At 44.2% G+C, this 16,801-nt stretch overlaps 1 protein-coding gene across 1 annotated transcript; it reads right to left on the reverse strand.

The window, feature by feature from the left end:
* Positions 1–421: 421 nt before the first annotated feature.
* On the reverse strand, positions 422–16,504 carry LOC139667409 (kinesin-like protein KIFC3; the record flags this gene model as incomplete). Its single annotated transcript, XM_071546856.1, has 12 exons — positions 16,388–16,504; positions 13,860–14,005; positions 11,576–11,759; positions 8,931–8,998; positions 8,151–8,216; positions 6,915–7,061; positions 5,773–6,054; positions 4,404–4,577; positions 2,660–2,807; positions 2,416–2,546; positions 1,753–1,864; positions 422–662 (listed from the first exon to the last, which is right to left on the reverse strand). Coding segments are annotated over exons 1-12 (1,781 nt in total), but the record flags the coding sequence as incomplete, so codon positions are not given.
* Positions 16,505–16,801: the final 297 nt, after the last annotated feature.

Here is a 16,801-nt window from a genome sequence, read left to right on the forward strand (position 1 = left end):
GGAATATTTGTTTTCTTTGGAACACTTTTTGGCATTACTCATTTTATTTTCTTTGCGTTTCACTTAGGGCTGAATGATTTTGAAAAAATATCTAATTGCGATTATTTTGACTGATATTGCAATTGCGATATGATTTGCGATATTAGAGGGAATGATAATTTTTACATCATTATTCTCATTTTCATTGAAAACATTAAAATGATTATGGTGTGATTTTTGCGGGGATCTGTACCAAACAAAGATGTTTTCTTAAGTCTGTAGAATATGATGTGTAGGCCAGGACATCTCTGCAGCACCACAATATTTCATTTAAAATTTGACACACATTTCACCTTTAATAAATATTGCGCCTCCTGCGATTTGAAAATTGCAGTAGGCCATATTGCGATTTTTGTCCTCTTGTTTGTGCACAACTTCTCACTTATTCTCGCGAGATTTGCTGCGGTCTCCGTCCCTGCGGGTGAGAGAGGCGTCACTCACCTCTTCCTGCGTGGCCTGAGGCGGGAAGACTTTGTCCAGTTCAAAGGTCATTATCTTGCCCTTGTTGGAGAGGTAGAGGACGGCGTCGTCCTCGGAGTCGAAGCTCAGCATGTTCTTGGCCTCGGCGGAGTCCTGCTCCTCCTGACTGACCGGCCGCACTCGGCAGAAAACCCTGATGTTACCTGGGAAACATCAGGAGGACAGGAGCTCTGACTATCATCACTACTTTGACCAGATCAGGCCATTGTCTTTCATTTCCTCTCTGCATTACCTCCTTCTTCCATTATCTTTCTTACTTCATTAATCAATGAAACGCTCTATATCTTTTCAGTTTTTCCACTTATTATTTTCTGTACAATTATAGCTATCAAGTATCCAGAAAATACTTGTTCTTACCAGCAGGGCCAGAAATTCTGCTTCAAAATGCTTTGATTGCTTTATTTGAATTCTGTTGCACTTATTGATGAATTGCAAACTTTATCCATTGTATAAGTCAGTGAGCAAATTGTAAATTAACACACAGTGCCTAATTCTCCAGGTACGGTGACATATTTCTATGACAAATGCATATTAATTATTTTGGCTGGTAAAACATATTCTTGCCAGATAAATATCTTTATTTTACCAGACCTTGAGCTTAGTTTCAGACACTGCTCAGTAACCCTGGCAGCACTACATTAACCACAACAAAGGCTCGTCTCGTACTCTACTGCATGTTTGCGTGTTTATAAAGCACTTAATGGTTTCGGACCAAAATACATTTCTGATCTCCTTCAGTGTCATGAACCCACCAAGACCCCTCAGGTCTTCAGGTGCTGGTCTGCTTACTGTTCCAGGATCAGAACAAAGCATGGAGAAGCAGCTTTTGGTTTTTATGCTCCTCAGGCCTGGAACAAACTTCCAGAACATCTGAGGTTTGCCTCCACTTTACAGTCTTTTAAATCAGGGCTTAAAACGTTTCTGTTCGCCACAGCTTTATAAGAAATCTAGGGCAACACTCATCTGCACTGTAATATTTATTTATTTCTATCTTTTTTATTTTCTTTTAAAGGTGATTTTAATGCATTTTTCACTTTCCTAATCCTAGTCTTTTTCTGTACTTTTGCACTTTTTAATTGTGAATTTTTTACCTTTACTGTATTTTTTTTTATTACTCTGTAAAGCACTTTGAATTGCCTCAGTATATGAAATGTGCTATATAAATAAAGCTGCCTTGCCGTGCCTCTACATGCAGACAGACAGTTTACTATGGAGCAGACTTTGTTTTCTCACCTTTGAGGCGAACCAGCTCGTTGTGGCATTTCTTCCTCAGGTTCATCTCCCTCTTGTATTTCCTCAGCAGCTCCTGGTTGGCGCTGCTCACTTCGCTGATCACCTGGCAGATCTGTCAGACAGACACTGAGGTTAAACACACACACACACACACAGACACGGCGTTGCCATGACGACGGCGGCGGCGGCGGCGGCTCATTTCCCCCACGCCGGGTTCCGGATGTACTTTTTGTTCATGTTCATTTTGTTATCAACATGTTTGTCTGTCCCCTCTCGGCAACAGGGTTATAATAGTTTAAAAATTTTCCACAATTTTTCCACAGCTTTCAATTTTTATTTCTATTTCATTTTGGGTTTGTCAGTTTTAGTTTATTTCTTAAACTAAAAAAAATGCTTCATCTTGGTGTTAGCTTTTATTAAGTTTCAGTTCTAGTTTTACTATTTTTAGTAGAGGTGGTAAAGGTGTCACGACTGAAGTTCAGAACAGGCATTTTTATGTACGTTTCCGACAGGTGCGGTCAAATAAATGTATTTACATAAATTTTTCAATTCAGCGTTCAGTAAAAACTGCCAAAAATTCTTCACGTATATTTTTTATTTTAGTTAGTTCTACAGGACAAAACACTTGCTCACACAGCCGGTCGTCACCCCAGCATGTCTCACCTCCTGCTTTGCCTCTGCGATGGCTTTGTCCAGCATGAAGGGGAAGTCCTGCACCTGCCTCTTCAGACAGTTGTAGTCGCAGGTCAGCGTGCGCAGGGCCGGCTGCAGGGTCAGCAGGTTCATCCGGACGCCTGCGGGGGCACAGGGCATGTCGCTGGATACGCATTCTAATAAAAAACACGGTCGTAAAAAGGTAAGCATGGGGGGGGGGGGGGGGGGGGGGGGGGGGGGGATTTAGCCAGACCTGCCAGGTTCTCGTGCACGGCCTTCATCTCGCTCTCGGCTCGGATGAAGGCCTCCTCGATCACGCGGTTCTTTTCCTCCTCCAGGTTCTGCATCTCGGCCTCCAGCTGGCCCTGCGCCCGCTCCATCTCCCCTTCGTACACCAGGATCTGCACAGCGGGACGAGACGCTTTAGAGAGGACCGACAGCGTCAGGAGAGCGCTGAGGTCTGGACAGCGTCCGGTGCTGCGAGCCGCCCCGGGACAGCGGACCGCAGACTGGGCCCACAGAAGGATGGGGACTAAGAGTACGGAGCTAGAAGCTAAAAACAACACACCTCTACTGAAAACAACCAGGTCTACAAGCACAAGCCCTTCAGAGTGGAGTGTCCATCATCTGCAGGTCTAACATCCCAGCTGGCTCTGGTGGGAGCTAAAGACACACCATAACTGGGTGGGAATATTAAACAGAAGATCTAAGAGGGAACTAGGCTAACAATAGCACTAGGATATTAGCTAGGTTAACAAAACCAGCAGCCACACCATACTAAATCAGCTAATAATCAGCTGCTACTTGTAATAAGACTCTACATCCCACAACACTAGAGAACACACAGGACAAGCCGGGTAACCGGGTGCGAGGTTTGGGAGGCGGGGGCCTGAGACACAGGAAGTGATGTTCAGGAAGGAAACGGGAAGCACTGGGACAGAACGCTTTCGGGGGTTACTGGGACGGTTCATCACATACTGGGGAGATCGCACAGACTCTTGACAGGTTCCAAAGGGGTTTTTTGCAGTCACATCAGACCAGAATCACCACCAGATTTCCACTAAGCTTCTTCCCCTGGTTATAGTTCGGTATGAGGGTCGACTTTGGAACCTGTGAGCTCGAAACGGCCCGAGGCTGAGCCCAGAGATACCACAGAGAGGAGGGGGGGGGGGGGGGGAGGGAGGTGGGAGGTGGGGGGGCCAACCTTGGACAACCTGTGAATGACCTCGCCGCTGCCGACAGCCTTGGAGAGCAGGCCACAGAGCCGGCCGCGGTCCGCAAGCAGCTGCAACCAAAAACGCATGCAGAGAGAGAGAGGGGTTAACTGCAGGGCCGTGGGGGTGGAGGAGTGGGGGGGTGGGGGTATAACTCAACCTGGACCCTTTTTCCCCTATCTTTTCCCATCATACCGATCAATTCTGACCAAAATCTCATCATTTGCTTCACTAAAGATCTACTTATGTCTCGCTTCAAGTCCAGTCCTGACGGGCCAGTGGACTCTCCAAAAGTCAACCCCCAAAAAGCACACAAAGTCACGCCTTCCTCGAACAGTTTTGCTACTAGTTCCAACATAAAATGATGAATGAAAGTTGTCAGCTCGTGGACAAACTGAAAAGTAAACGTAATCATGTCTCATTTACTGAGTCTGCTTCAAAAAATACAGGCTGAAGGTGTTTCTGGAGGTTCATTTTTGGAGAGTCCATCGGCCTGTTAGGACTGGACATGGAGAGGAGAGTAGATCTATAGTGAAGCGACTGATGATCATACCGGTTAGAATGAATGGGAAAAAAAGACGGAAAATAGGGGTCCGGGTTGAAAATGGCCGCGGTTCCGCTCGAACTTTTTTGGCTTTACGGATCTGACCTCCCGGACTTGGACTCGACCGTTGGCGGCGGTGGGAATGTCTGCAGCGACAGACTGACAGGACTGACAGACAGGGGGGACTCGATGGGACTGAAGAGGAGGAGAAGGAAGGATCCGGGACAGTCGGGGCGTACCTGCGTGCGGAGCTGGGCGCAGCTCCTCTGGGACTCGTGCAGCTGCGTCTCCAGCTCCCTCAGCAGCTGCCTCTGCACCGCCAGCTGCTCCTGCAGGGCGGCGTTCTTGGCCTGCGTCTCGGCCAGCGCCTTCTGACCGCCGGGAGACTCCACCTGCACTGTCTGAGTGACATACTGAGGGAGGCGGAGAGAGAGGGGGGGGGGGGGGGGGCGAGAGAGGGACACAAAAACAACTCGGGTTTACTGTCGCGCAAGGGATGAGGATGCTGAGAGGATGTTATCTTTCATTTACTGGCTTTCATTTATACATCGTCTTTATCCACTTATTCCGATGCAGACCCTATCCCAGCATGCACCCTGGACATGTCGCCAGCTAACACACATAGACAGACACTCCCATTCATACCTAAGGGCAATTTAGAGTCTCCAATCCACCTGTCTTGCATGTCTTTAGGAGGAAACCGGAGGAAACCAGGTGAACATGATGAGAACATGAAACCCGGGGTGCTTAACGGAGAACAGACAGTGATAACTGGGGCTGGGCAATAAAGTCTGTATTATCATATTTCACCTTTCAACAGAATCACTAGTCCATACCCGGGGATGCGCCGCGCCACAACTCGGCGCAGACTTGCCAAAAAATGCGGATAAACAGAGTAAATTTGGGGAAAATGGAAAAATCTGCTTCGTCAGTCCCTGCCTATGCCAATGCTCGATGCCCATGTGCAGTTTCAGATTGATTGGCCAACCCATTGAGGAGCAAAATGGATGCAGACAGACAGAGTTTTCCTCATTTTATAGTAGGATATCATTAAGAAATAATGATATCCAGTTATGACGATACACAAGAAAATGTGAATTAAAATCTCTCACAAAATGAGATCTGAAACAAAGTTGTTGAAAATTACAGTTTAAAAGTTCAAGGCAATGAAGATCCAGCGATTTTGCATAACATATTGGCAGATATCTTTATATATCAAAATCAAAATCATTTAAGATTATTGTGATATCAGTTTTGCCCATATCGCCCAGCCCTGCTAACCACTTGGTCACTGAACCGCCCCTCAATCACTTCACCAACCACACTTGTATTTATAACAATTAACAATAACAATGAGAATAATATTCTATACTATTATTATTGTCATTGTTATATATTGTAGTATAATGAACATATTTACATATTTCTTACTTTCTTATTTCTATTTTTCTTATTTCTCTATGCTTATATATATTCTCTTCTACAATGTGAGCAACTGTAATGTAACCCAATTTCCCCTCGGGGATCAATAAAGTATTTCTGATTCTGATTCTGATTAACTTTGTCTTCTGCCCTTCAGTGTGACCTCCAGGGTGCCTCCCTCCTCACCTTGACCGGCGAGGGTGCGGCCGCCTGGCGGGCCAGCTCCTCCTCACACTCCCGGAGTCGGAGGCCGAGCGCGCGCTCCGCCTCGCCCTGCTGCCTCCGGGACTCGTCCAGCTGCCTCTGGCTGTCGGCGAGGCGGCGGCTCGACTCCTCCAGCTGCCGGCGGAGGCTCTCCGCCCTGCCGGCCTTCTCCAGCAGCTCCCGCTCCAGCTCGGCCAGCCGCCGCTCCCTCTGCCGGGCCTGGCTCTCCCAGCGGGACACCTCCCCCCGCAGGGCCTCCGCATCCTGCACATTACACGAGATTTAGGGTGTAAAGCAGTGGTTCTCAACTGGTGGGTCGCGGGCCATTCTGAGTGGGTCGCGAATGTGTGCGTGAAAAAAAAAAAATTCTGATGCTGCGCTTTTATTTTGAAAAAAATAAAAAGCATATAGGCCTATGCCTGTAATTCAAGATAAGTCTGCCTTTTTATTTCATTGGTTTTTAGCCCTAGTTGCACTTTTGTTGCACTTTGTTTTTGTTTATTTCATGTTTTTAACAGTGCATGAAGGCATTGCGTATTACTGCACTATTTTTTTGTGAAATAAATTTGAGTGGTTCAAAAATTTCAGACATTTGGGTCACGACTTAATGACTAAGGAAAAATGGGGGTCCTGAGGCTAGACCAGTTGAGAGCCACTGGTGTAAAGTACACAAACTACATTCACACACACACACACACACACACACACATTTCCTGGACTTAACGAATTAGAGTTTAATCCTGAAAGTCTACATGCACACTGACCCTGCTCTAAGAATTCCTTTAGCTAAATATACAATAAATTTAAATAAAAATAAATTATCGTTAAGACAAGATACTTTTTCTTCCCACAGGCCATCAGTCTGATGAACACTTAAATCAGTCATACAGTGACAGAAACTATCTTTGTGCAATAAACCTATAAAACTGGACTTAAAGAAACACCAGTATGATCCTTTAAAATGTCACATGGCTAATATTGGATTTTATGTCAATACGCAGTCAAGTGCATTAATGGTTGTTGGCAGTCAGAGCACGCTTCAACTGGCTTCAGTCGGACTTTTCGCCGACCTTTAACTGGGTGCAGTGGTGCGCAGACACACACACACACACACACACACACACCTGGCTGTGGGGGCAGTCAGTGCAGCTGGAGGAGGCTGCAGAGTCCTGGCTGTGAAGCAGTGAGGTCTTGCATGACTTCAGCTCCTGCTTCAGCCGCTCGTTCTCAACCACCAGCAGCTCCAGGTGCTTCTCCAGGTCTGTCGCCCCCTGCAGGACACACACACACACACACACACACACACACACACTAAGGCATGAGACAGGTCTGGGATCGGAGCGAAGCAGCATCCCCCCTAAGCCCTTCCATCTTCCATCTCACTGTTGGGTGTCCTGGCTTCAATTCAGTCACCTAAACAGCTGAAATATTTGATATTGATGTCATTAACTATTGCTAAAATGATTACTACTTTATTTAAAAAAGGACCAAACACAACTATCTATAACCCATTGGTTGAACTTATTAACAGGACACTCAACTTCAAAACTCACAGCAACTCTAAAAATACAGAAGCAAATCTTTCCCATTTTTTGCAATTCCCTGAGAGTCAATTCCTCACCACTATGTATGTATGTATACAGTATATACAGCACATATTTGTGCATGAGTGTAATTATTGTGTACATTTATGTACACATATGTAGTGATCACTGTGCCAGCATCATAACAACATACTACAATGTGCATTGTTTTTGTCTTGTATCACTGTATTATTGTTGTTGTCCCGCTTTGTATTATTTAGGGAAAGAGAAAGAGGAGGAGCCGTTCACTGGAGTCCAGAATATTGTGTGTGATGTACAGAAAATTCAATATTGTGGCGCCCCACTTAGGCCAATCAGTGCAGTTTTGAACATGCCAGAACGGACTAATGACACGCATCATTCCCCAAGGTTTCATCAAAATCTGATAAGTGGAGTCTGAGATATCGTGTGTGACAGACGGAGCGGGACCGAGCCACAGTCCCTCCTCTGAGTCCATCTTGTTCCTTCTCTTTCCCAAAGATATGTAGATACTGTCCTGCTCTTGTTCTACATCCTGTTCACACACCTCCAGTTGTCTCAGAGAGAGTGTGACACGGTGTGATGTTACACCTGTAAGGAGGGGGGTGTGTGTGTGTGTGTGTGTGTGTGTGTGTGTTCGTTATCTTCAGAGTCGAGCTGGTTGAGGCAGTCTCTCCAGGCTGCTTTCCCAGGCTCACCCAGGAATGCGGGCTAGCTGCCTCTCTTTGGGCTAGTGTTCCCTCTCTCTCTCTCTCTCTCTGCACCCCCCTCCCTCTACACACACACACACACACACACCAGCTCAGAGCGCAGTCTCTCCACCTCCTGGGTCTGGTCCAACAGCTTCTCCTCCAGCTCCTCCACCTGACAACAGCAATTAGTCTCGATGAAATGAAAAATTTCAATTACTTTTTTCACCTTGCTAGTTTATTCTCCTTATCATAACACACACCTGTGTTATGATTAGAGAAAAAGCCCAAAAACTGAAAACAGATTTGTGTATCAGAACTTTGTTTTTTCTTCTTTCCTCTCCCCTTAATCATCTCACGACCCCTTAACTAGCTAACTGTATATAAAGTAGTTCAAACTAGCTCCACCTCCAGCAGCTACAACAGTAACATGCTGCTTAAACACTGATGCTTTAGTATTAATGTCATATGATGTCATATATAGGGACCAAACCACTACTTTTACTTCAACTACATTTTTAGTTTTTTTTACTTTTTTTATTTTATTTTACTTTTACTTGTAATGGAGTATTTTTACATTGCTGTATTGGTACTTTTACTTAAGTAAAGGATCAGAGTACTTCTTCCACCACTGCGTACAACTTAACAAAACTTTCATATTGCCAACATGGCACGGCAGCCAAAGCCCCGTTTCCTTTTCCAGACACCAGGGTCGAGTCCTGGTGGCTGAATTTATTCATCCTGAAGAATCTGGAATTTGTGAAGCTCAAAATTACGAACAAAGCATTTTAGAGTGGATTGTATGAACCCAGCATGCAACGGGCTTCACTGCCTTTCTCTTTCCATGTTTCTGTTCTCCGCTCCGTGATGCGTTTCCAGAAGATCGTACCTGTGTGCGCAGCTGAGTAATGAGCTGCTCTCCCTCTGGACGGCTGAGACACTCAGATGGCTGCTCACCTACACACACACACACACACACACACACACACTTTAGACTGTGCATCATGAATGTCAGCCAGATGGACAGACACAGCGAGTGAAATCCTCATTTCCAGCCAGGTTGTACCTCAATGTCAAGGTGGACTGAAAATAACAAAATACTTAGAATACATTACTGAGGTGGGTACAGTCCAGTAGGGCTGGGCGATATGGACAAAAATCAAATATCACAATATTTTTGACCAAATACCTCGATATCAATATTGCGACAATATTGTAGGGATGACTATTGGTGCTTTCACAAAATATTTACACAATGAGATTCTTGATAAATAATCATCAGTAATGTGGATATAATGACTAAGTGGGTAAAGGCAAATAATAGAAGAGCTAGAACAGTCTGGTAAGTTCAGAAAATGACATCACTTTACTGTAATGCAGCCTTTAAAACCAGGAAAAGACACTTATGCCATATCACCATATTACAATATCCAAACTCTAAGACGATATCTAGTCTCATATCACGATATCGATATAATATCATATAATAATCATCAATAATATTTCATATCCACCCAAGGCTTATGTATGAAATAAATTGACAAAGACGAAAACTAAAGACATTTTCTCTATAATTTTAGTATATTTTAGTTAGTTTTGTAAACACACAATACAGTTTCAGTTAGTTCTTGTTTTTTTTGTAAAGCCTCGTTTTTATTTTTATTTCAGTTAACGAAAAAAATTTTTCACACCTAGTTTTCGTTATTTCGTTAGTTTTCGTTAACGATAATAACCTTGGCTCTAATGTGAACGATTCCATTTTTGGCAAGCAATCACTCAATGAATTAAATCAGTAAAATAACCTTTAACAACTACAGCTCCCACACAGACACACACCATGTACTATTTTATTTTTTCCTCCACTTGATTAAACGTTTCGTTGAAGCTGAACTAGGCAACTTTGCACCTTGGTGGCAAGAGGTGACCGTTTGAATTTGAAGGACTTCATTACCCAGAAGCCCTGTGCAGTGATGTCAGTAAACTAAATGTCTTCTTAATGTGTGGTGGGTGTGAGGAGGTTCAACTATCGTTCGTGGCTGTTTAGGACAGGGGTTCTCAACGTGGGATCCGCGGACCACCGGGGGTCCTTGAGGGAGTTCCAGTGGGTCCCCAGGAGATGTATGAATTGTAAAACTCATTTGCAAGAAGCACATTTACAGAATGTAGAACAAATATAGACTATTTTGATCATAGTTTCACTGTTATCTCTTTACCTACAATACAGATTGTCGTGGGATTCTGGACAAAATCATATCTGACAATAAAAATCTTCTCAGATTTGGGTCAGAGAGACAAAATCTCATCAACTGGGGGTCCATGGCCCTAATGTGGACTAAATTAGGGGTCCTTGATATGGAAAAGGTTGAGAATCACTGGTTTAGGAGATACCTTTGGCTTGTATCTACATTATGAGTCTGTGTGTTCAGGCCTAAATCCCCTGTTTGCCTGAAAGAAGAGGGTAACACTTTATAATAATCATCATTAATAAATGGTAAATTGATAGTTAATTAAACTTTAGTTAATAGTTATTTTACTGTTAACAAACAATGAAATCATAGCTTTTTACCCTTTTTACCGTCTTATCAGCTATGATACAATATATAATTTACACAAATGATTTTATATTACACAAACTAATGATAAAATAACATAAATTATAGCATTACTAATAATTAGTAAACATTATTAATGATCATTTCATTGTTTGTTAACAGTAAAATAACTATTAACTGAAGTTTAATTAACTATCAATTTACCATTTATTAATGATGGTTATTATAAAGTGTTACCAAGAAGAGTGAAGCCAAACGCTCAGAAACACCGTCTGTGGAGGCTTTTTACGCCGCCGGTGTGACCTCAGCCTCGGGAGAGATGACATCGTCAAGGTGACTGACAGGTGTCGGGGGCGGGAACCTGACCAACTGAGGAGGAGGAGGAGAAGGAGGAGGAGGAGGAGGAGGAGGAGGAGGGCGGGGCTAACAATAACGCTTCCTGTCTCGAGGAGGAAAGTCGCGGACCGGAGCTTTAAATTTCAGATTCGTATGTGTGCTGGTGTGTGTGTGTGTGTGTATGTATGTATTTGCACATGTACATCTTTCTGTATACATTTTTATTTTGCCAATACTATTATTATTAGAATTGTATAATTTATTTATTTGAATTTCTGTTTATTACTATTTTTAATTTGTTATTTTTATTTATTTATTTCTAAGCTGAACTTAGTATAAAAAGTCAACCTCTTTTGCACATCATATTTCTGCTATGTTACGTTTACCTTTTTTTTAACTGATTGTATGTCTGCAGTTTTTTTGTTGAAATTTAATAAAAAATGTGTTAAAAAAAAAAAATTTCAGATTCGTTTCAATTCGTTTCTCCTTGGAAGATTTCCCACCGGGATCCAATTTGGACCGACGGGGAGAATCTGCATCTTCTCAGGGCCTCCGATTTAGGCTGATAAGACGAGTGTATTATAACGTAACAATCTGTTCCCGGTGCAGCTTTAAGCTCCCCCCCCCCCCCCCCCACCTCCCTCACCGCTGGGCGGGGCAGGCGGCAGCTCCTCCTCCTCCTCCTCCTCCTCCTCCTCCTCCTGGATGACGCTGCTCTTCTCCTGGACTCTCTGCTCCGGACTCTGCTGCAGCCGCTGGAGCAGCAGGTGCCGCGTGACTTCTTCACTGCGCAGTCGAGCCTGGAACTCACACACTTTCTCCTGCAGGGTCTACACACACACACACACACACACGAAGATGCATCAAAGACCCTGACAAGTCACACGTCCAATCATGTGCGACTAGGACCTAAAACGTTATCTCTCTACGTGTTTTTCAGGCCACATGACTAATTTTAAAACAGACAGACATCTAACACTACAGCTCTTCCAAGGGCCGCTATCAATCGAATCAGACTGCAGCCAACCGTACACAGCAAGAGCAGAGAGATGAGATGAAAAGATGAGAAAGAAAAAAAAAAGAACAAGAGAGAAAAGGTTAGACAGAGAGAGAGAAAAGGCAAGAGAGAGAGAGAGAGAAAGGTAGAGACACACTGAGCTACAGGGTGAGGAAGGAGGGAGGAGGAGGAGGAGAAGGAGGAGGCTGTTTACATGGGCAGCAGTCCAGCAGTAGGACCAGGCGACCGTCTGCGGACGACGCCGCCGCCACCGCCGCGGAAAGACGGAGGTGAAGAAGAAGAGAAAGGAGGGGAGAGAGGGAAGGGAGCAGAGAAAATGAAAAACGGGAATGAGCAATAAGTGAACAGAGGGGGAGAGAAAACCAGACAACTGCACAACAAGATGGAGGAACGAGAGGCCATCATCACCATATGTTAAACACAATAAGGAATGCTAATGAGGTCATTAAGTAACCTAATTAATGCATTAATGAGCAAATTCTCTCTTTCTATCAACCTACTTGTCTTCACTTATCAATATGAACTCTATTTTAAAGCATTCACTACTAAATGTATAATGTCTTGACTTCAAATACTAAATATCTGTTTAGAAAAAGAATAAATACTTTATCAGATAAGAAATACTAGTTTTTCCTCATTAATGCAAATTTATGCAGCAAGGTGCTCTGACATCTAATCAGATCATCTCAAGATATCTCAACAATACAGCAGTTTCACCACTACAGCGATAAAAATGGCTGATAAGCAAGCGTGTGTGTGTGTGTGTGTGTGTGTGTGTGTGTGTGTGTGTGTGTGTGAGCATGCACGCTCTGATGAAGGCATCAGACTGGCCGGGCCGTCCCGTCTGATGAGCAGCCTGACAGCGGAGCGGCCCGCCTGCTTCGGTCAGCCGGTGTGTCTCGGCTCTTTGTGCTGACGTCAGCCGGTGAGTCAGCAGCCGAGCCCGTCACCCCGCAGCTCGGGACGTCCCGCGGGTCAGACCCGCCGGTTCGGTCAAGTCAAACGGCATTATCCATCATCACGCCGATCAGTATAATGTCTTTTTTTTTTTTAAAAACTCCAGGTCGCAGTGCCAAATGAATCATCCGTCAAAATTTTATCCGACTCCAGACCAGAGGTGTCTACGGAGCCCCTCTGGGGTCACATGGTAGAAGAAAAAAAAAAACTCAATGTGTAAACCGGATTTCTAAACCGTGCCCTCGGATTCACAATACAAATCCGTTCGCACAGTTTACAAATACTGCTACTGGCTGATCTTTGGTGCCAGGTGATGTTATCCTCTATAGATGTGACATCACCTGGAACCAGAGATCAGCCAGTAGAATAGCAGGTGGCCATTTCAGTAGCATGTTTATGATTAGAAGTCAGGCTTTACTAGGGCTGGGCGATATGGTTGAAATCAACATCATGATAATCATAAGGATTTTTCTCGATATCAATATATATCACGATATGGTTCATGTATGCAAAATCACGTTAAATAATCAAATTCATGTTCATCTCATTGGACCGAATGGTAATGTTAGCTGAAATTTTCAAATAATATTCCTACCATACCTCGTTTTATGAGAGTTTTTAAGTAAAATTTGCTTGTCATCATCAATTCAGACAGCAGAAATGTGTGTCACGATATCAAAATATCTTCATATCATCACGATATGATTCCACTGAAAGACGATAAACGATGATATTGAATTATCGCCCAGCCCCTAGGCTTTACACAGATTTGGGTTTGGAGTTTAGTTACTCTTTCAACATTATGAAAGTCAGTAAAACACATGATCTGCCCGTTCGTAACTTTGCAGCCTCCGGCCCCGCCCACAGTCAGTCAGAGCAGAGCCACTCGTCCACAGGGTGAAGGTCCCGGGAGAGTTGGGAGACAGCACAGCCACGGGTGAGTCTCGTCTCTCACCTGTATCAGCAGCTGCTGGCTGGGCGGGGGGTTTGTGTCGGAGAGCTCGGCGCTCAGAGAGGGACGCTGGGGGAAGGCGGCGGGCGGCAGAGACAGGAAGGAGCCGTCCTCCTCACCATCACTCATCAGGAAGTCCACTGAGCTCGCTACGGACACACAGGAGGGACAAACACAGTCAGACTGATGACGCACGCGGATTGTGGTTTTGTGTCCGCTAGGGATACTGACAAATAATCAGATTAGGGCTGAACGATTTTGAAAAAATATCTAATTTGCGATTATTTGGACTGATATTGCAATTGCGATATGATTTGCGATATTAGAGGGAATGATCATTTTTACATCATTATTCTCATTTTTGTTGAAAAACATCTCTGCAGCACCACAATATTTCATTTAAAATGCTATTTTGACACATTTCACCTTTAACAAATATTGCGCCTCCTGCGATTTGAAAATTCGATAAGATTTCGATTAATAGTTCAGCCCTAAATCAGATTGCAGTTATTTTTCTGGATATTGCAATCATTTTATATACAGTACTGTGCAAAAGTCTTAGGCACATGTAAAAGAAAAAAAAAGTAAAGCAAAGGTGCTTTCAAAAATAATTAAATGAAAAGTTTCTAAATATCAAAAAATGCACTATAATGAGCAGTCTACTGACACACTAATGCAGGAAAAATAATGAATAAACATCAGACACAATTTATATAAAAACTCTTGGGTGCCTAAGACTTTTTCACAGTATTGTATATATATTTCAATACAGTATACAAACAGATTTTTAAATATTTTGAATTTTGAATACAATTTAAGGCTTTTTTCCATTGTTGAATTGAATTTACAGGACACCATGTTAGAAGCATCACTTCTGATAAAATAATTGCAGCCTCTTGCAATTTTAAGTACTTCATATTGTGATTTTCTATTTTTCTTTTTTCTATTTCTGTATGTGTTCCCAACTTGCCCTTTCCAGTCATAAAATTTCCTCTCTGCAACTGAATCAACTGACGGCACAAACTTCTCTCCATTTGTTTGTTTGTGTGTTCGTTTAACCTTTATTTATCCAAATTAGCTTTTTTTTTTTTCCCTCTCCGTGTTTGCTTTTCTCCCATTCTCTCCATTTTCTGGCTTCCTACCTCCTGACTTAATCATGGCTGTCAGGTCGAGTGAATACCATGGAAACTAGTGGAACCAGATAATGAATGATAACAGCCGGTCACACATTAACCTGCCAAGGAGACACTGTGTTTGAGAGTGTGTGTGTGTGTGTGTGTGTGTGTGTGTGTGTGTGTGGTAACAGGTTTACAAGTCTCCCTGGGGCCCCCCAATCTTATCAACCTGGGAACAATCAGCACAGTGTAGCACAGTGAGACCCAGGCAGAAGAAGCACAGTCAGTCTTAAAGTATTAAGCGGAATTAACTAACACACACACACACACACACACACACACACACTCTCCATGTTAGCACACCGGCCGCTTAACTGACGCCAAATCTCCTTTACTCTGGGGCAAACACACACCAAAACAAACAGCGCTTTGAATGAAACCCAACACATCCGACCTAGAACACACACACACACACACACACACACACAGACAATTAAAAACAGAAGAACCACACAGCCTGAGGCCTTCACACGTGCTGCAAAATGGTTGTTGTTGGTCTTTTTTTTTGATGACACAGCAAATTATGCCCCAGTGTGAACACACCGCTGCACTCTTGAGACACACACACACACACACACACACACACCATCATCAGGAAGACTCACCTGTGGCCAGTCGAGCCTAAAACCAGAATCGGACTCGTTTAGCCTCGTCCGTGTCCCATTTTCCATCTGTCATCCCCCTCTATCTGACTTTAGACGATGTGTTTTCCCTCCTCCTCTCTCTCTCTTCCTCTCTCTCTCTCTCTCTCTCTCTCTCTCTCTGCACAACCGGCGCTCTGCCTCTCTACCGTCACCTTGACTGCAAGTGCTTTACTGCAGGGAGATGCAGCGACACACACACACACACACACCACACACACTGACACACTGTATTACCCACAATAGCTCCAGTGTTTGTTAACCTGCCCCCCCCGCCGGACTGTAGCAAGCAAAGGGGGATCGGCTTCAGAGTTTTTGCTAAACAATCGAAAGAGAGAAAGAGAGAGAGAACGAACGAACGAGTGAAATCTCACCTCTCCTTCCTTCTGACAGCTCTGACACTATCCCAGACACACAAACCCCCTTTTCCTCCTCTTCCTTTTTTCCACCATCAAGCCCGAACCTGGTCCGGCTCCGCTCAAGACTATCAGGTATGAGTCACGTCTGCTCCACATCCACCGTCCTGTCCAGCCCGGCAGCACACACACACACACACACACACACGTTCCCTTCCCTCTCATTCATTCAAACCCCCCCCCTCCTCTCTCCTTCTCCCTCTCTCACTCTTGTCATGCCAAAAATGCAGCTACACCGGTTTTTTTTATTTTGTTTAGCCTGCCTCCTCCTCCGCGGCGGTGCTGAGGGACAGCCTCACCGTCCAATGAGATGTCTGTCTTCCAGAGGTCCTGCAGGCAGGGGGCGTGGCCGAGGTCCCAGGTCTTTCGTGTGCCGAACATGACCGCCGGGCTGAGCAGAGCGCTGGACCGCTGGACCGGCTGGACGGGGGGGGAGAGGAGAGAGAGAGAGAGAGAGAGAGAGAGAGAGAGAGAGAGAGAGAGAGAGAGAGAGAGAGGACAGCATCACCATGAAACAGCCGCTCCAACAATGTGAATTATTTTTTCATAGGTTCTAATTAGGGCTGAACAATTAATCGGAATTTTATGGAAATCGCAATATGGCCTACTGCAATTTTCAAATCGCAGGAGGCGCAATATTTGCTAAAGGTGAAATGTGTCAAAATAGCATTTTAGATGAAATATGGACGTGCGGTATGGTTTTTGTGTGTGTG

Source organism: Centroberyx affinis, unplaced genomic scaffold (genome assembly GCF_046629955.1).
Source record: "Centroberyx affinis isolate AG114_WGS23_722 - 3 ecotype Tasmania unplaced genomic scaffold, CSIRO-AGI_Caff_v1 ptg005508l_1, whole genome shotgun sequence".
Classification (NCBI taxonomy): domain Eukaryota; kingdom Metazoa; phylum Chordata; class Actinopteri; order Beryciformes; family Berycidae; genus Centroberyx; species Centroberyx affinis.